The sequence below is a fragment of the Amphibalanus amphitrite genome, unplaced genomic scaffold (genome assembly GCF_019059575.1).
Source record: "Amphibalanus amphitrite isolate SeventyFive unplaced genomic scaffold, NRLGWU_Aamphi_draft 000184F_arrow, whole genome shotgun sequence".
NCBI classification, from domain to species: Eukaryota; Metazoa; Arthropoda; class Thecostraca; order Balanomorpha; family Balanidae; genus Amphibalanus; species Amphibalanus amphitrite.
In genome coordinates this window covers 435,507-455,027 of record NW_024881679.1, presented here as the reverse complement: position 1 = coordinate 455,027, position 19,521 = coordinate 435,507, and the positions used below count along the sequence as shown (strand labels likewise).

General features: G+C 54.3%; 2 protein-coding genes and 1 long non-coding RNA gene across 6 annotated transcripts in view; 2 read left to right on the top strand and 1 right to left on the bottom strand.

The window, feature by feature from the left end:
• The first annotated feature begins 664 nt into the window (after positions 1-664).
• On the top strand, positions 665-8,476 carry LOC122384242. Its single transcript, XR_006257002.1, has 2 exons — positions 665-929; positions 8,035-8,476. It is a non-coding gene; the product is annotated as an uncharacterized LOC122384242 (long non-coding RNA).
• Positions 8,477-8,716: 240 nt separating this feature from the next.
• LOC122384240 (sorting nexin-14-like) lies at positions 8,717-14,509 on the top strand. 2 transcript variants are annotated; one of them, XM_043371414.1, is made up of 2 exons: positions 8,717-8,863; positions 11,672-14,509. In XM_043371414.1, the coding sequence occupies exon 2, from the start codon at positions 11,710-11,712 to the stop codon at positions 14,191-14,193; it is 2,484 nt and encodes an 827-aa protein (XP_043227349.1). In that variant the 5' UTR covers positions 8,717-8,863; positions 11,672-11,709; the 3' UTR covers positions 14,194-14,509. The 2 variants fall into 2 exon arrangements, with proteins under 2 accessions (XP_043227349.1, XP_043227350.1); XM_043371415.1 differs by lacking the exon at positions 8,717-8,863 and adding an exon at positions 11,070-11,084.
• Positions 14,510-14,584: 75 nt separating this feature from the next.
• Positions 14,585-19,521, bottom strand: part of LOC122384239 (collagen alpha-2(IV) chain-like) — a 55,921-nt gene continuing 50,984 nt past the window's right edge. For all 3 annotated transcript variants that reach the window (XM_043371410.1, XM_043371411.1, XM_043371412.1), the window contains exons 16-22: positions 19,190-19,361; positions 18,048-18,656; positions 17,433-17,818; positions 17,069-17,270; positions 16,188-16,359; positions 15,678-15,792; positions 14,585-15,332 (exon numbers count right to left, since the gene is read on the bottom strand). In XM_043371410.1, coding sequence (XP_043227345.1) covers positions 15,075-15,332; positions 15,678-15,792; positions 16,188-16,359; positions 17,069-17,270; positions 17,433-17,818; positions 18,048-18,656; positions 19,190-19,361 — 1,914 coding nt within the window. In that variant the 3' untranslated portion in view covers positions 14,585-15,074. The remainder of the gene's footprint in view (positions 15,333-15,677; positions 15,793-16,187; positions 16,360-17,068; positions 17,271-17,432; positions 17,819-18,047; positions 18,657-19,189; positions 19,362-19,521) is intronic.

Below are 19,521 nucleotides of genomic sequence, written 5' to 3'. Positions count from 1 at the left end.
CTGGGTCCTTACGACCCCTTTAGATTCGCCAGAGACGGGATCGGATCGCCGTTATTGCACCTGTCTTAGTGTCTTTAATACTATGACAGCTTCGACCACGGACGTCGGACGGGGTGATCGTTCAACGAATGTACGCACCATCCAGGCCTAGGATGCATCGAGGTTTAAAAGAATGCAGTCTGTAGATCAATCAACATAACAATGGTGGTATGCAACCACAAATATCTCCCCGGCTCCCGCAACGTTCCAACGCCCCTCCGTTATGCATTCGCCTTGTGTGTCTGCCGAGCCGGCTTGCCTCCAATGACGTCATCGGCCGGCCGGCGGCGTTCAAGGTCAAACGGCTGGTGTCCTTACCTGGAGTTCTATAGCCTTGGTCTTAGAGTCTAGGGGCCTGTTCCAGCGCCTCCAGAAACCTCCAGAAAGCTCCAGAAAGCTCTAGAATCCTCCAGAGAGCGTTCCAGCGCCTCCAGAAAGCTCCAGAAAGCTCTCGCCAAAGCTCCAGAAACCTCCAGTAGCCTCCAGAGAGTTGGGAGGTCCAAATTTCTCTGGAGGCTCTGGTCTACAATTATGGCGCACATGTGACAATCACGAATGTAAACAAAGGACTTTTGACTGATTATTTATTTTTGAATGTAAAGAAAATCACATTGCTATTGTTACCGCCGAGAGGGGGAATTGAAGGAATAGGAGGTGCCAGTTCAGTTTATTGCTTAGGGCATGCGAATGTGCAACACTTACCTGTGCATGTCTGCCTGCGGAATTTGCACTGCATGGGATGTTGGGACGTTTGCTTTGTGTTGCAATCGTGGCTGCCGGGTTTGCTCACACATGTTTTGCCTTCTCTTACAGTGCAAACGTGCTAAAGTAATTGTTCATTGATGACAGGCGTATTGTGGACCATTGAACTCCTTCATCTTGCAAACGAAGTACGTATCCATACGTTTATGTGTTAAATGTCTGCGGTCAACTGTGGCTACGCTATGGAGTCATTTGTTTTCTAATGAGCTGGCCACTACTTTGAATCGACACTGATCACAACAGAATGTTCAGCGGACAGTACAAAATGTGAATGATTGCTTGTGAATAATGTACAGTCAAACTAATCGCTAGAATGCTTGCGCGATTGTCTTGTCCGCATAGCTTCTTGCGCAGGGCTGTCGTGCATGAATCGTGCATGAGCACTGCATGAGCTTCATGTGACTGACGGTGCGTGATCTGTGCGTGTTTGTTGCAGCTTTTACGTGACAAATGAATGGACTACTGCTGCAATACATCACTGGGGCAATCCTAACTGTCCTTCTCTATTGATGGTAGTTGACGAAACGCGGTTACAGTAAAAGTTCGTTTGCTGCTTCCTTTTCCAATCACTCAATGAACACAAGCTGAACAAGCTTACCTTCTGTCCAATGTAATGTCCCATCCTTGTCATTGGTATCACTGAAGAGGAGAATTGAAGACAAGATGGATCAACAGAAGGTTCAAGTGCAAGAGAAGAAGACAACTGTATGTGAAAGGTCACGACCAACAAGAGGAAAGAAGATGACTGAAGCTGGCAGAGAATACCAATGTGGTATCAAGACACAGGCATATAACAGATACTGCAAGGAGCTTAACAAGCTGGCAGTGCGCATACTGACTGAAGATGGCATGGAAATAGCAGACGATATCAGTCAGGAACTTCTGGACAAATGGATGCTTTGCCATCAGGAGTTCCTACAGATTGAACAGGAACTCCGAGAACTGCTGGATCCTGAAGACAGACTCCAACATGACAAGAAACATGGCCAGCAACTGGAAGAAATGAAAGTGATTCTTGGTCTTCTAAGACAACAAGATCCAAGAGGGCTTCTCTGCCGCCCGTATTCAAGTGCTGCACCTGGTGCAGTTGGAGGACAGGGTGTGACGCAAGAGACGCCTCAAACCGACCTCAGGATTGAACGCGATGATGACAACAAAAGCGCTGCATCTCGAAAGAGCACTGCAAGCTCGTTTCGTGCTAAGCTGCTCGAAACCCGCCTTCAGGATGAGCGTCAGCGAGCTGAAGCGGAAGCGAAGATGGCTGCTCTCCAGAGTAGGAGGAAACTGGACCAAATGAGACAGGAACTCGAATGGAAAGAAGAAGAGCTGCGGCTGAAGACACAAATTGAAGTCAGTGCAGCACAGAGGGAAGCTGCAAACCGGATTGCAGAGGAAGAAGAAGAGATGTTTGTTATGGAAACAGGAGCAAGACCTCGCATGTGTGTCGAACATCAGCAAGCTCCTGCTGCTATGCATGAAGCCGCAACACTGAGAAACTATCAAGAAACTGAAGGTCCAACCATCGACACAGCTGGCCTCGGTATCAGTCGCTCAACAAGAGTTCCGTTGGACGCAGTCGGTGATCCGCAAGGAAACGCTGAGATGACATCTCAAGAACAACTGCTGACGGGTCTGTCAACGCTGTTGTCAGCTCAGAACAAAAGAAGTGATCTCCCTAAGCTGGAGCCAGACGTTTTCAAGGGCAACGTTGAAGACTTTCCGCTTTGGTTAAAGTCGTTTGAGTCCTTCATTGAAAGCAAGACCGAGTCTCCAGTTGAACGGCTGAACTACATGTCTCGTTACACGGCCGGAGAAGCGAGGAGTGCGATACACGGACTGCTGTGCCTCAGGACCAACGACGCGTATGACCGAGCGAAGGCACGCCTCATCGAGCGATATGGGAACAGCTTCATTACCGTCACAAGCTACAAGAAAAGACTGAGGGACTGGCCTGTGATCAAACCGGGCGACACCAAGGCCCTGCAACAGCTGGCTGACTTTCTAGATGGGTGTTCTGCTACTGCTGATGTCGTGCCAGGCATGAGAACGCTAGGCGAAGCAGAAGAGAATGCAATGATCTTGAAGAAGCTGCCGAGGTACATCGTCGATAAGTGGAAAAGGATCGTGGACAAGAAAATCTACGAGCCAGAGCCTGGCCAAGAACCGTGTTACCCATCGTTCGATGAATTTGTCACATTTCTTGCAAGAGAAGCAAGAATCGCCTCGGGCCCCGTGGCGATGCTGGCGACCCAGGAAGAGACGCGGAGCCAGCGTCGCCCGCAAACACAACCCGCTAATGGTAGAGTCAGGACCTTCCTGTCATCAGCAGGCGCCCCCAGGCCGGCAACTGAACTACGTAGCGGACACACTGGAGGCTCACTGGATCCGACGCCTATCAAGTGCTTGTTGTGTCCAGGACGACACATCACTGGACTTTGTGATGTCTTCAGATCTAGCTCGTTAGATGAACGTCACGAGCTGGTAAAGAGATATCGTCTCTGTCGCGGTTGTCTTCGAGCTGGCCATCGCTGGCGTGAATGTAGGCGCAAGGAGACCTGTGACAGATGCGGCAAACGACACCCGACCCTGCTGCACGACGAACGACTGGCCTCCGTGCACAGGGAGACACAAGAGAAGAGATCGGTCCACGATGGATCTACTCAGACTGCAACGTCACTGCAGGTGACAGCCGAACGAGGGACGACACCCTGCTCACATTCGATGATCGTACCCGTCAGGATCTGGCACAGACTTCATCCGGAGTTGAACCTGGTGACGTATGCAGTTTTGGATTCACAGTCGGACGCGTGCTTCCTGAAGAGCAGCGTTCGGGACTCTCTGCAAGCTGACGGTGAACCGATACAGTTGGAGCTAAGCACGATGGCCGGCAAGTCAAGGCTGGAGTCACTGGCTGTAAAGGACCTGGTCATCGAATCCCTGAGCACAGGCACCGAGATTGAACTACCAACCACGTACACACGGGATGACATTCTTCTTGATCGACAGCTGATCCCAAGGAAGTCAACAGTTCAGGCTTGGGAGCATCTCACAGAAGTGGCATCGAGCCTACCGAGGTACTATGAAGAGGCTGACATCGGTCTGCTGTTGGGGTTGAACTGTGGTGCAGCCATCAAGCCTCTGCAAACAGTCACAGGTGGAGACAACGAACCCTGGGCAGTTCGCACTGAACTGGGGTGGTCTGTTGTGGGCACGGTCGAGGCACCGACGACGCCCTCTACAGGCTGCTACCTCGTCAACGTGGGTAGTGACGTCACTATCAAGCGACACTTTGCCTTCAGGATGCAAGTGAGAGAAGTTACTCCAGAACAAGTATCACGTCTCTTCGATAGTGACTTCAAGGAGGTCTCAAAGGGTGCCAAGATGTCACAAGAGGACATGAGGTTCGAGACGTTGATGAAAGAGCAGATGGTGCAGGGAGAAGATGGACACTTCGTGGCACCGCTGCCGCTGAAAGACCCGGACTCTCAGTTCCCGAACAACCGGATCATGGCAGAGCAGCGTCTTGCTTCCCTCAGGAGACGCTTGCTATCGCAGCCGCGCTTGAAAGAAGAGTATCAAGCATACATGCAGGATATGCTCGATAAAGGCTACGCTGAAGCTGTTCCGGATGACGAGCGATGCCGTGACGACGGGAAGGTATGGTATGTCGCTCACCACGGAGTGTACAGTCAAACCAAACAGAAGCTGCGCGTAGTGTTTGATTGCAGTGGAGAATTCCAGGGATGTTCCCTGAACAACCAGCTCATGCAAGGGCCCGATGTGTCCAACAACCTGTGCGGCATCCTGACTCGGTTTCGAAAGGAGCGCATCGGTATCACATGTGACGTGAAGGGCATGTTCAACCAAGTCAGGGTAGCCCCCGAAGACAGAGACCTGATAAGGTTTCTATGGTGGGAGAACGGCGACATGCGGCGAGAGCCATCCGAGTACCGGATGACGACACATCTGTTCGGCGCTTCATCTTCGCCGGCGTGCGCCATGAGTGCCCTGAACAAGACAGCCGACCAGTACGAAGAAGTGTTTGGATCTGACGCGGCAGACTTCATCAGAAGAGACTTCTATGTGGATGATGGTCTGACGTCGACTACCGAAGAGAAGTCAAGTGTGCAGCTGGTCAAGGACACGATCAGCATGTGCTCGAGTGGAGGTTTTGAGCTGCATAAGTTCACATCCAACTGTCCCGAGGTGGTGGCAAGTGTTCCCGAGAGCCGGCGTGCAAAGTCCTTGGAGCACGTGGACATCTCTGAAAGGACTGTCATTGAACACGCACTCGGCATGAAATGGAATCTTCAAGAAGACTCGTTCCACATAAATACGGACATCTCAGTGAAGCCGACAACCAGGAGAGGAATCCTCTCCATGGTCAGCTCCCTGTATGACCCACTCGGCTGGGTGGCCCCATTCACACTTCTAGGAAAGAACATTGTGAAGCAACTGTGCTGTGACGGGCGTGACTGGGATGAGCCTGTTCCGGACCACGTCGAGCCCCCGTGGGAGGAATGGAAGACGGACCTGAAGCAGATCGCAGACATCTCTATTCCAAGAAGGTACGCCTTCTCTGAGCACAGCCTGGCGGACTGCAGATGTGAACTGCACCACTTCTCGGACGCAAGCCTAGATGGATATGGAGCATGCAGTTACTTGCGTATCATAGATCAAGATGGATCAGTTACAACGTCACTGGTCATGAGCAAGAGTCGTGTCACACCGAAGAAGTCAGTGACAATCCCAAGACTGGAGCTGGCTGCAGCTGTGGTAGCAGTGAGGACAAGTGTCTTCCTGCGAAGTGAGCTCTGTCTGCCAAACCTCACCGAACACTTCTGGACAGATAGTTTGGCCGTGTTGGGTTACGTTCAAAACGAAAGCAAACGGTTCCACGTCTACGTGGCTAACAGAGTGCAAGAGATCAGACAGTTCTCGTCAGCCCGACAGTGGAGGTATGTCCAGTCAGCGGACAACCCTGCCGACCTAGTCTCACGCGGGATGCGGGCCGACAGTCTCAAGACGAGCACCCTATGGTGGGAGGGCCCCTCCTTCCTGAAACAGCCCGGAAGTCTTCCGGGTGGTGAAATCATTGTCGAGGTGCCCGCAGATGATCGGGAAGTCAAGGCGGCGGCATTCCAAAGCGGAACTAGTACAGGACAGCTGCCGAAGTCGTATGGTACGATGTCTTCAAGACTGTCGTACTTCTCGAGCTGGTATCGGGCGAAGAGATCAGTGGCCCTTTGTCTTCGCTACAGAACGCTCCTCTTGGAGAGGATCAGGTCCAAGAGTGGCGGCAAGTCGGAGAAATGTTCACCGAGTGGACCGAGAAGAAAATCAGATCCAGTCAGTGTGAAGGAGATGCAAGAGGCCGAGAAAGTCATCCTGAGAGCAGTACAGGAAGAGTGTTTTGTGAAGGAAATGAAAACTGACGCAACGAAGATGACTTCTGGAGTGACAGCAGACGGTACCAGCTCCCTGAAGCGGTTGAATCCGTTCGTTGCGGACGATGGACTGCTGCGCGCTGGGGGACGTCTCAGGAGGAGTAGTCTGCCCTTTGAAGTCATCCATCCAGTGATCTTGCCGAAGGAAGGTCAAGTCACGAAGCTGGTTGTCTACAATGCTCACGAAGAACTGCACCACGCAGGACGTGAATCGACTCTCAGTGAGATCCGGCACCGTGGATATTGGATACTCCATGGAAGGTCAGTGGTCTCGAAGTGCATTTTGGGGTGCATCCAGTGCCGAAGGATCAGAGGAAGTCCTTGTGGCCAGAAGATGGCGGATTTGCCAACTGAGCGAACGGAAATGTCGGAGCCTTTCGAGTTCTGTGGCGTGGACGCGTTTGGCCCGTTCTTCGTACGAGAGAAGCGCAGTGAAGTAAAGAGATGGGGTCTGATGTTTACCTGTTTCGCTTCCCGAGCTGCTCACCTGGAAGTGATCAGTTCTCTGACCGCTGACTCATTCATCAACGCATATCGTCGTTTTATCTGCCGAAGAGGTCCCATCAGGCGTATATACTGCGACAATGGAACTAACTTCATTGGTGGGAAGAACCTGTTGGAGAGCGCTCTGAAAGAAGAGGATCACAAGCGAATCGCTCAGACACTCAGTAAAGACAACTGCGACTGGGTGGAGTTCGCATTCAATGTGCCATATGCGAGCCATATGGGAGGCGTTTGGGAACGCCAAATCCGAACGGCGAGAACGGCGCTGACCAGTCTGCTGAGCGCTAATGGTCAACAGCTCGACGACGAACTTCTGCAAACTCTTTTCGCCGAGGCTGAAGCCATCATCAACAGCAGGCCCTTGACCTACTGTAGCATGTCCAGTAGTGATACTGTGGAGCCATTGACACCTCTCCAACTCCTCACCCTAAAATCAAAGGTCGTCCTTCCTGCCCCTGGGATGTTCTGCTCCGCGGACCTGTATGGGCGACGACGGTGGAGGAGAGTACAGCACCTCGCCACCGAATTCTGGACGCGGTGGCGACGCGAGTTCCTGCCGTCTCTGCAGGAGAGGCGGAAATGGCAGCGGCCAGAACACAACCTGCAGGAGGACGACGTTGTCATCATGGTTGATGACAGCCAACCGCGAGGCGCCTGGCCACTAGGCCTGGTTGTGGCGACGTACCCGGCTACGGACGGACTTGTGCGAAGGGTGCGAGTGCGTGTAAACGGTCAGGAGTATGACCGCCCCGTGCACCGTCTCATTTCTCTCATGAGACGTGGGCAGTGTGATTCCCAGTCGGGGAGTCAGTGAGTCGAGCAGCGGGGCTGGAGATTTCAGCTCGCGATCTTCGACGGAGCTGGAACAGAGTGGTTCGTCGAATCGGCCGTTGCGGTTTTTGCGCGGACTTTGGGCGAGTGCTGAGACAACGCGGCCAGTGATTGCGGCACCCGGCGGAGCGGCTGCAAAGAACTCAGCTGTGATGGGGTGTTTGCGGAAGTTATCTTTAAGTTTGTTAAGTGCGCCTCTGTGCATCCGGGATTTGTTCTCAGGATCATAAAATCCTCACCGGATTTTGGGGAGCCATGTTACCGCCGAGAGGGGGAATTGAAGGAATAGGAGGTGCCAGTTCAGTTTATTGCTTAGGGCATGCGAATGTGCAACACTTACCTGTGCATGTCTGCCTGCGGAATTTGCACTGCATGGGATGTTGGGACGTTTGCTTTGTGTTGCAATCGTGGCTGCCGGGTTTGCTCACACATGTTTTGCCTTCTCTTACAGTGCAAACGTGCTAAAGTAATTGTTCATTGATGACAGGCGTATTGTGGACCATTGAACTCCTTCATCTTGCAAACGAAGTACGTATCCATACGTTTATGTGTTAAATGTCTGCGGTCAACTGTGGCTACGCTATGGAGTCATTTGTTTTCTAATGAGCTGGCCACTACTTTGAATCGACACTGATCACAACAGAATGTTCAGCGGACAGTACAAAATGTGAATGATTGCTTGTGAATAATGTACAGTCAAACTAATCGCTAGAATGCTTGCGCGATTGTCTTGTCCGCATAGCTTCTTGCGCAGGGCTGTCGTGCATGAATCGTGCATGAGCACTGCATGAGCTTCATGTGACTGACGGTGCGTGATCTGTGCGTGTTTGTTGCAGCTTTTACGTGACAAATGAATGGACTACTGCTGCAATACATCACTGGGGCAATCCTAACTGTCCTTCTCTATTGATGGTAGTTGACGAAACGCGGTTACAGCTATAATTTTGTTAATCTTTCTTAATAAAATTGAAAACAAATTTTGCATTTCAAGAGAGAACAATCGTCATTCTTTTGGTATCTGTGACGCCAATCTCCAGAAATCTCCAGATTGCGTTCCAGCGCCTCCAGTGAAACCTCTGGTAGAGCCTCCAGTCAAGAATTTCTACTGGAGGCGCTGGAACAGGCCCTAGCTTGAGTCTAGTTTTGTGGAATGAGTCATATTATCTGATAAAAATAAAGTATTATCCTATATATGGCCTTGCATATTATTAAATTTCATTTTATGATGTTACAGTTAAAACAGTGAGCACCAGCTTAAGAAAATCAGCGAACACAACACGGTATGACATATAATAGTTTGGGCTAGCCGAAAATCACTGATCTCACAAATTTATTTGATTGTGATTGTGTTGGGCTTCACTCATTTCAGAATCCATTGCCGCTGCCTGCCAGACCGCTTGGAAGTTCAGTTGGAATTGAGTTGGAACAGCGTGAGAGTTCCGGTTAGCACTTGGTCCGCCGAATATGGTGCTTAACCCAAACCAACCAACGAACCTTTCAGAATCAATCAAATGTTTCGATGTGACAATTGTGCCTCCCAGCTGGTCCATAATTTTGAACCGTCAGTTGCTGTAAATAGTAATATTCGTATGATTCACTTATCTCTACTGCCTTAATCAAATAAGTTCAGTTTGTAACTACCTAGCGTACATTTCCTTTTTCGTCGGTAAGAGCATAAGTTTGGGCTGTCTGAGCAGTCAGCGGCCACCACTTAGGTAATACTAACAGCATATGGAATTTCCTGTTTGATTCGGTTTGAGTCAATGGGAGTAGCCAGTGCCATTTTAATTAAGTAAACGTGGTAGGTAGATGATTTAAGACTGTGGAGGCATGCTTAGTCAAAGTTTTACCACTAAATTCTAAACTACCAGGAGTTTCCTGATAAGGTCTTGGCAATTGGCATCATGCGGCATGCCTGTATAACAAGCTCAGTAGGCGGAACTATGGTCAAGCGTACCCATTTTCGGGAACGCATTTTTGTTCCCATGTTTGGGAACGATAAACCCAAATATGGGAACGCCATGTAGGCATTATTTAAAACAAGAAAAAGAACCGTTAAATGATGTCCATAAAATATAAAACGATCGTGAACCGCCTGATATTTGTCTCAATATTGTTGGGAAAGAGTTATTGATATTGTAAGGCCCATCGTAGTTTCAAATCGTTCCCCTATTTCTAAAGCAGTCCATCATCCGGGCCGCGAGCCCAAATTTGGGAACGCTCTCGTACACTGGCGCTGCAAGCGTTCCTTATTATGGGAACGGCGTACCCAAAATTGGGAACGATTTCACCGACGCCTTTCAGGGGCTCTTTTCATTAACAAGCATCACGTCCAACGCCGCAAATTATTGTTAACGCAACAATCATCAGATGACCTTTCCGGCAAGACCGTCGCATGTTTCGCCCGGTCTTCTGCGCTTTTATTCCCGTCGATCTCGCAGCGGGCACGCCCCCCTCTGCAGGATTACGTAATTCACAACGCTCAGCGATGTTCAACAAGGTCTTCCATACCTATATCCACCGTCCGCGCCGAGGGTGGAGACATGTCAAGCACCTGTCTGTTTATCATCGATAGTTGACGAGCACAAGGAAGTATCCAAAAATGGGAACGCTGAATATGTTACACCCTCAAAACACCTAGTCCCAATGAAAATCTAGTTTTTTCCTTTCTTGATGAGTGTAAGTGGCAAAAGGCCTGGTAGGATGGGCACGAGGAATGATCGAAATCAGCATAAAAATTATAAATAAGCCACACAGAGCGACCTATATAAGAGAAATTCCCCCAAAACGATCACGCTTAGAAACACGGAAGACAAAAACCACGCTCATGACGCTCTTTATAAAACAACTCTAAACAGCTAGCATCCAAATAAAATATGTGTTTCTGGGATGATAAAATACAGCTGAATAATTTTAAACCACTGAAACTGAGTTTACAACAGTAGTTCGGTAAAATCACTGACGTTCCATGCGGTTGTGCGCCCCGACACCAAATGTCACCAATATTACCCCCGGACTGTCCGCGTGTTCGCTTGCATATGTCAGCATCTGGTGTCGCTAGTATGAAACTTCATAACCAGGCGAAAATTATTATACTTGACCTCAAAATGTAAAAAACGCTTCATTTTCCTTAAAATTGCAAGTTAAATGTAGTATAACCCATGTTTTCACCATTCCGTCATTTCAAAAAATCATTAAAAATATCATTCGACGGTCAATTTCCTTGACGTGCAACGGTCAGATTAAAGATAATTTTATAGAGACTTAGTAGATACTTAAATTAGCGTGCACTTTTTTGAGACGTGATGCACTAATGAGTTTTAGTGGGCGAACGGCCGAAAAATTACCTTCCGTTCCCATAAATGGGAACGCCCGTTCCCATATTTGGGAACTCCGTTCCCAAAAATGGGAACGTTCCTATATTTGGGTACTCATGACCATAGTTCCACCTACTGAGCTTGCATAGGGCAGGATGGAGGACCAGAGCTGACATAGTGTGATGTCAGTTTTTCTTTTAAGTATTCAATCAGAAATGAACTTATAACATTACTTACCATATTTTTTACCTAAGTACCTATTCCTTGTTGTATTGATCCATGTTATGCTGTAGACATGCAGTTGTATTCTCATTTTGCAGTTATGATTTGTCAAAATTCTCCAAATAGTGTAGTCAAATAGTGTAGGTTCTCTTGTTAGTGCTTTTAATATGCATTCCTAAATCCTATTTTCTTTCATGGTTGGTTTGGAGTGAAAAGACCCAAAATCAGGTTTGAGGCTTTTCTCATTGCAATTCCATTTAAAAGAACTTGAATTGGCTGATCAAAATATGTTGGTTTATGTTCAGGGAATAGGTAATTAAAATTTGCCTCATTGTTTGCTCAAAATATCCAAAAATTGTATTTTCATACCCCAAAAAAAAATTGTAGATTAATGAGAAATGAGAATATTACATATTTTACTCCATTCATAAATCATAAGCGCTTTATTTGTTTCTACAAGTTAGCAATATGTGTGTTAATCCTTTCAGAAACAGTTCATCAGAGTTCTCAGAGGAGCAGTTTGTGCTGACATTGTCCTCTGTCTGCCAGGTGTGCTGACCGGCCACTGACCAGCTGTGGCGGCGGCCATGCTGCTGGCGCTGCTGGTCCTGCTGCTGCTGGCGGCGCTGGCCGGCGTGCTGCTGGCCGACGCGCTGGGTCGCCGCGGCCGGCCGTTCAGCAGCCTCTGGTCGCCGGCGGTGTCGGTCGGCGCGGCCCGGCCGGCCGGCTGTCTGCTGGTGCCGCAGACAGTGGACGCGGCGCTGGAGCGGCTGCTGGAGAGCCTGCTGGCCGAGCACCTGGCGCCCTGGTCGCAGCTGGTCAGCGCCGACCCGGCCTTCCTGCACGAGGTGCGGCTGGTGCTGCGCTGCGCGTGCACGGAGCTGGCGCGCCGCGCGCTGCGGGTGGAGCTGTCGGCGCTGGTGCTGCGCCGGCTGATCCCGGCCGGTGTGTGCCACCTGGACTGCTGTCTGCTGGCGCGCCGGCTGCATCGGTCCGGCCTGCTCTCTGACCAGGCCGCCTGGGACTACTACGGCCGGGACGCGCACGCGGCCGTCTCGGCCGGCGGCGAGGGCCGCTACCTGCGCACACTGGCCAGCCGGGTGACGCCGCTGCTGCTGGCGGGCCGGCCGTGCCGCGCCGGCGCCGGCGGCCTGCTGCTGCGCGAGCTGCTGGCCGGCGCCGTGCTGCGGCCACTGCTGGACCTGCTGGCCGACCCGGACACGGTCAACCAGCTGCTGCTGCTGCTGCTCTCGCCGGAGAAGCTGGACCCGTGCCCGGTGGATAACTCGCCGTCGGTGGAGCTGCTGCTGCACTGGACTCAGACCAGCCGGCCGCCGCCCGGCTCGGCACTAGCAGTCGATCTGTCCGGTGTGCTGAAGTCGGCGGATCTACTCTACGCACTAATGCAGTGTCTGAAAGAGCGTGGTGCCCTAAACCTAGTGCAGTTCTGTTTAGCCGTCGAGGAATTTAACCAGCGCATGCTCAACCCTGAGCTGAACGATGAACAGTTGCGCAATCTGTACACGGAGGCGTCGCACATTTACAACTCGTTCCTAAGGCCCGAGTCGGCCGATTTTGTGGGTGCTGACCGGTCCGCGTGTGAGCAGGTGCATGAGGTGCTCTGTGGACGGGTAGAGGAGATCACGCGTCTGCGCCGCATGAAGGCGCTGTTCGAGGCCTACGAGCAGGCCTACAACCGTCTGGAGCAGGAGCACATGCCCGACTTTCTGAGCAGCGGCCACTACCTGAGTCAGCTGTGCCGTCGGCAGGCGGCGGCCGGTCGGGCCGGCCGCGGCCGGGTGCTGCGCTCGGTGACTGCCGTGGCGCGCTGGGGCCGCCGACTGCGCGAGGCGCTCCGGCCAGCCGCCGTGGACGGCCAGCCGGACGATCAGTTCGAGCTGGGAGAGGAGTATGTGCCGGAAGAGGAGGAGGAGGATGAGGTGGACGCGCTGACCGGTGACCTGACCTGTGACCTCTCGGCCTGGACGGTGGCCGTGCCCACCGTGTGTATGGCCACAGACGCTGCCGGCAAACCGATGATTCAGTTTGTGCTAGAGGTGACCCGACCGACGGCCGACGGGCAGAACGGTGCGCCCTGCCGCGTCAAACGACGGCTCAACGAGTTCTACGTCCTGGAGAAGAAGCTGATGGAGTTTCACGGAGAGCTAGGCGACGTGCGATTACCGCCCAAACAGAGTCTGCTGGCCTCCAGTTTCTACACTCAGGACTTTCTCGACTGCCGCAAGGAGCTGTTCGCCTCATTCCTTCGCCGACTGCTGGTGCTGCCTGGTCTGGGCGGATCGCAGCTGGTGAGGGCGTTCATCAGCTCCGAGCAGCCGTTTGTGGACGACCTGCAGCAGGAGATCAACATCGGACGCATCATCCGCACCGTGCCGCGAAAGTTCCGCAAGGAGCGCGGCCAGAATCTGGAGCACTTTCTGTCGGGGCTGCTGAGTTCCACGGAGCCGGCGGCGCCGGGCCGGCCGCGGGCGCGCGCCGACTGCTCCGACATGGAGCCGGTGCTGTGGGCGCGCCGCGGCCCCAGGGAGGAGCCGGCCGCCAGCCGGCGGGCGCACACGGTGGCGCGGCCCAGCCATGAGTGCCCCCTCTCAGGCCTGTACGACACGCTGTGCTTCCTGGCGTGTCGGCTGTTCGAGGCGCCGCGCTGGCTGCTGGCGCTGCTGCGCGGCGCCCGGCCGCTGCTGCGCCACTCGACAGACGCGCTGGCCGACCGGCTGCTGGCCGCCGCGCTGGCCGAGGCGCTGGCGCCGCCGGCGCGGCTGGCCCGGCTGGCCGAGCTGGCGCGGGAGGCGCTGCTGACGCCCAGCTCGCCGCGCACAGACGCCGAGAAGGCGGCGCGCGCGCAGCACACCCTGGAGGCGGTACGCGCCGCCGTGCCGCCGCTGCTGGCCTCCACTCTAGGCGCGCACTTTGAGGACGGCACGCGCGCGCTGTTCGCGTGCCTGCAGCTGCCGCAGCTCAACAAGCAGCTGGCGTACGTGCTGCTGGACCAGGTGGTGGCTGAGCTGTTCCCGGAACTGTCCGAGCCCGAGCCGCCACCGCTGGCGTGAGCCGGTCCACTGCCTCTGCCGCCAACCAGCGCCTTATTCAGCTATCGCACATATCAGTCGTATTTATTTTGTTTATTTGAGATGCCCTTATTTTGCCAGCGACCTCAATTGATATCTCGGCGGGTCGATCTGACGTTGGCTGTTGTCTTCAATGGGACCGTGCTTATCGTGATCGCTATCGTGTTACCGCCAGCTTTATTCGACCAGCTCTTGTACCTGCGCATTGTGAAGATAGGTGTTTATTAAAGACAACGCATTCTGACTGCGATAGGCGTTCGTGTGACGCTGCGAGGGACAATATACGTATCTTATCGTACCTTTGGGTTGTCACAAAGAAAAATCGTGCAGCTGTCTCTCTCGACTGATATCTCTCTTGACTGATAGAGGCGCGGAATTTGACCGTGTTTATTAATCTGAATGATACAAGCTCGACAGATCAGGTTGTTACGAACCAGCAACCGTCACCCGCTTCCCGCTCGGACCCGCTCTTCGGATTAGTGCCGCGTCCGTCTCGGCTCACTCACTGGCGCGCAGCTCAATTATTACCGACTACACCGGCACCGCGCGGCTCTCTAAGCGTTCGCTGATTTGACTCGTCAATTTTCGAACTGGCAGTGTTGAACAGATACATAAGCTCGTGTTGAGGTGGCGAGCGCCGCAGTGTGGAGCGGCGCGCGCCCAGCGCCGCGGCCGAGCTCTGCCCGCCGCGCGCGCGCACCAGTCTGGCAGTGAACGACACTGTGCCGCCGCCGCGGGGGCTGCGGACAGACTACAAATAGCACCATGGTTCAGCGTTTATCTGGGCCGGCGCGGCCCGCACAGGCGCTGTTTTGTACAGCCCACATCAAGACCACTGTCACTAGAAAATATCACAAGAAGATCTAGGTGATCTTGATGCAGACATGGCAGCGCGAGACTCGCGAGCGCAGGTTTCCGGACTTGAGCGTCTCGCTGCGCGGCCGGTTGAACTGATCCGGGTCGTTGATGGTGGCCAGCCAGAAGGAGAACTTGTTGGCGAAGTAGTGGCACGTGCCGCGCGCGCCGTTACACTCGATGAACGGCGTGGCGCGGAAGTCCTCCAGACAGGAGCCAGGTGACGAGAGCGACTGGCCGCCGCCCTCTGCTCCGGCGGCCGTGTGCTGAGGGAGGGGACGGACAGCGTCAGTGCCGGCCACCGGACAGGACTCCGCCAGTGTGTGTACGCGGCGGACTGGATAGAACTGTTCGACCGATTCGGCAACAGTCTTGCTTCAGTCTTGTTGAAGTTAACCAACCTGAACCCTAAACATTCCTATCAGGATTAACCGTACATGAACTAGCAACTATATGCGAATAGTTGAAAACCGCATATTATTTTCAATCACCAAGTCTAGCAATCGTATCCCGCCAATTAAATTCTCCCCTCCAAATGCCCACAAGCAGCGGCCGACCAAACCATAAGCCTGTTTGGTGAGGACGGCGAAGCTGTGCCTAGCCCAGCTTACCATGGCGAACGAGAATCCGATCCAGAGTCCGCTCCATCCGGCGGGGCAGTCGGGGATGTTGAGCGACTGGCTGTGCACGGCGATCACGTTAGCCGGCGCCTCGCACACCACACACCTGGAGACGGTGGGCACAGGTCAGTCAGGGGCGCCAGCACCGCTGGGGATGAGTTGACACACCAGGAAGACATAACTGCTCCACACAACACCCGATCAGTCGACCGTGTATGAATTCTCTGCAAACCCGAGTGACATGGTTGACACCAACCGACACCTTGCGCACCTGCTGATGAGAATTCATAGTATACCGGCCTGCTTACAGAGTTTCATATTCATCCCTGATCACCTGACAACTCTGAACGACAAATCGTTGCGCCACGGTGGACAGCCTCTTCTCCCCACAGGATCCCGTTCCCCTTTCGTTCCTCTCTCATTGCTCGGTGTTCCCCTGTGGGTCAGAGCCCCTTCCTTGTTAGGCGGCGCCTCCTGTGGCACCCCTCCCCGGTCACTAACCTAGAGATGTACTGGCGGATAGCCGTGTCGGCCACGGGCATCATCGGGATAGGTGCGTTCGTCGACAGCCAGTACGACTTGTCGTTACGGCTGGCGTAGTTACAGACGTTATTCATATCGCAGAACATGAATGGCATCGTGCTGAATCGGCGCACGCAGGAGCCGGCGAAACCTGGCGACGGGGTGACGAGGTTATGGACAAATCGCACAAATTACAAATGGAATTCGCTCTCAAAGAGAAGCATACATACACTGTTACCCGATGATAGATGGAACATGACATACACGTTTATAAAGTTCAGCTGAGATGAAACATCTGAAACGCGCGTTGTTTCTCTCGGCTATGTCAGTATTAAACCTGGACATCTATCGGTGATCGTGTAGTTTATCTCCCATTAGGTTATTTCCATTTTGGACACCAAAACATCCTCCATTCCGAACATAGCCCGGCAAAGTTCATGGGTACTCCCTGGTCACAGCACATACCGCAGCCCTGGTGGTTCGGTGACCACTGGTCACCGGTCACAAATAGCTCACATACCGCAGCCCTGGTGGTTTGGTGACCACTGGTCACCGGTCACACACAGCTCACGTACCGCAGTCCGCAGCTGCTCTGGTGGTTTGGTGACCACTGGTCACCGGTCACACACAGCTCACATGCCGCAGCCCTGGTGGTTTGGTGACCACTGGTCACCGGTCACACACCGCTCACGTACCGAGATCCTGGTGGTTTGGTGACCACTGGTCACCGGTCACACACCGCTCACGTACCGAGATCCTGGTGGTTTGGTGACCACTGGTCACCGGTCACACACAGCCCACGTACCGAGATCCTGGTGGTTTGGTGACCACTGGTCACAGGTCACAAACAACCCACGTACCGAGGTCCTGGTGGTGGGCCTTCTCGTTGCCCTCGATGTAGAGCAGTGAGTAGCCGTCCCACAGTTTGGTGTGGCCCGGCTCACACTGGGGCACGGTGGTCGTCTGGCTATGTCGCACCAGCAGGATGCCCGTCAGGTAATCGGCCGCGGCCGAGCACGGACGGCCCTGGTTGCCCTTGGGTCCCGGCGGGCCTCTGTTGCCCTGCAGACACACACACACACACACACACACGTGTTAGCAGGGACTCTGTGGAATTTAGCACGTTGGCAGTAGCGATTCGGTAGAGGAACATGTTTATTTCATAACGCAAGGAGATAATATTGTTACCGAGTAGGCCGAATAATAACCATTCGGCAGCCTCACCTGGATTCCTGAGAGTCCGTCGAGTCCACGGTCTCCCTTCATGCCTGGCGGTCCGGGCAGACCCGGCAGGCCGTCGCGGCCGTTGCGGCCCCGGTCGCCCTTGGGTCCGGGCAGGCCGGCCGGGCCTTCCTGACCCGGCGGGCCCGGCAGACCCTCTCTGCCGGGCAGACCGCGCGGTCCAGGCTCGCCCTTCTGTCCGGGCAGGCCGTCCAGCGCCGGCTCTCCCTTCATGCCGTCGAGGCCGGGCGGTCCGATGGGACCCGGCGGGCCGGGCAGGCCGTCGTCACCGCGCTGGCCGGGCGTTCCTGGCTGGCCGGGCAGGCCCGGCGAGCCGGGGTCTCCCTTCATACCAGGCAAGCCCGGCAGACCGTCCCGTCCGTCCGTCCCTGTCACAGGCGGGAGCTCCGAGTCAGCACTCGCGCTGGCGCACAGACATAATTAGACACAGCAGGCCGAATTCACTGGCGACGTGCTCAAAGCACTCATCAACCGGAACACTCGACCAACATTGGTGCCATAGGCGGTGACGGTGAGGGATGACGGTGAGATTGTGTGACGGACTACGTTACCCTTCAGAGGACGAGATACCGTGGTCTCGGCGGTCGGGACACTCACCTGGCAGTCCAGGCTCTCCCTTGAGTCCGTTGGCGCCCGGCTGTCCGGGGGTACCGCGGTCGCCCTTGGGGCCGGGGGCTCCCGGCGGTCCGGAGAAGCCCGGCGGGCCGGGCAGGCCGTCCTCGCCGTCAAGGCCCGGCACACCCGGCAGGCCGGGCTCGCCCTTGTCGCCGAACGGTCCCGGCGGCCCCGGCTGGCCGGGGTTGCCGCGCAGGCCCGGCAGGCCGTCGAAGCCCTTGTCGCCCTTGGGTCCGGGCGGACCTTCGGGTCCTGGCCTGCCGTTGTTGCCGGGACGGCCCGGCAGACCCTTCTCGCCCTTGACGCCGTAGCCGGGCAGGCCCTCGAGGCCCATCGGTCCAGTCTCGCCCTTTTGTCCGGGTACGCCGTCCAGGCCGCTGAGGCCCGGCGCGCCCGGGAAGCCGCGGTCGCCCTTGTCTCCGGCAGGTCCGATCGGTCCCGGCAAGCCCGGGAAGCCGGGCTCGCCGATGGCGCCCTTGACACCGCGCAGGCCACGCTCGCCCTTGATGCCTGGAGGGCCTGGCTGACCGGGCCGACCGGCATCTCCCTTTGAGCCGTCCCGACCGGGTATGCCCGGTAGGCCGCTCGGTCCTGTAATCAGAACAGGGTGCCCGTCAGACTGAACGGTCAGCAAAGCGCTGAGCGACTGGAAACAGTGGGGTACAGCACATGCCGACTTACGACTAGTTATATGTGTATTTAGATTCAGAACCACTGGCGACTGGTTGTGGGTTTTGAATGAATAACAACGGACATATTGGACGACAGTACAATGAGAACTTTATGCGTATTGTGGTTGCTATTTAAGTAAATTATACTTTCAATAGTAACTAAGTCGATCGCAAAAAAAACATCAAGTTAAATATTTCCTGGATCATGATATACCTAATTACGTGACCTTAGGCTTACATCGTAAACGGTACATGCTTGATTAAACAACGCCAACCAGTGAAAAGTGGTTGAATAACCAGTCAAGATAGCCGACCCTCAACAGGAGTCTGCGTCAGACCGCTAACTGCTTCGCCTAGCCCTGTCGGCTCTTACTCGGTACTCGGTACTCGGTACTCGGTACTCGGTACTCGGTACTCGTGTTCAGCGCCCGTTTCTCGGTACCTATAACTCACCCTGCGGTCCCGGTTCGCCCTTTTCTCCGTCCAGGCCGGGGAAGCCCGGCTGGCCCTTCTCTCCCGGCAGACCGTCGCGTCCCGGCGGACCGCTGGGGCCGATGTCGCCCTTGAAGCCAGGAGTGCCGTCCAGGCCAGGTAGGCCCGGGGCGCCTTCCGGACCGGAGGGACCCTGCCGGAAGACACATTACTTCCACATTACTTCTGCTGTGGACTGTACAGTCCACAGCAGAAGTAATGTGTGGTTTCAGTCATGGGTATGTTCTGCTTCTGAAGCCTAGGAACGATTAGCCAGACTGCAACGAGACTTTAAGTGTAGCTTACATGCATCT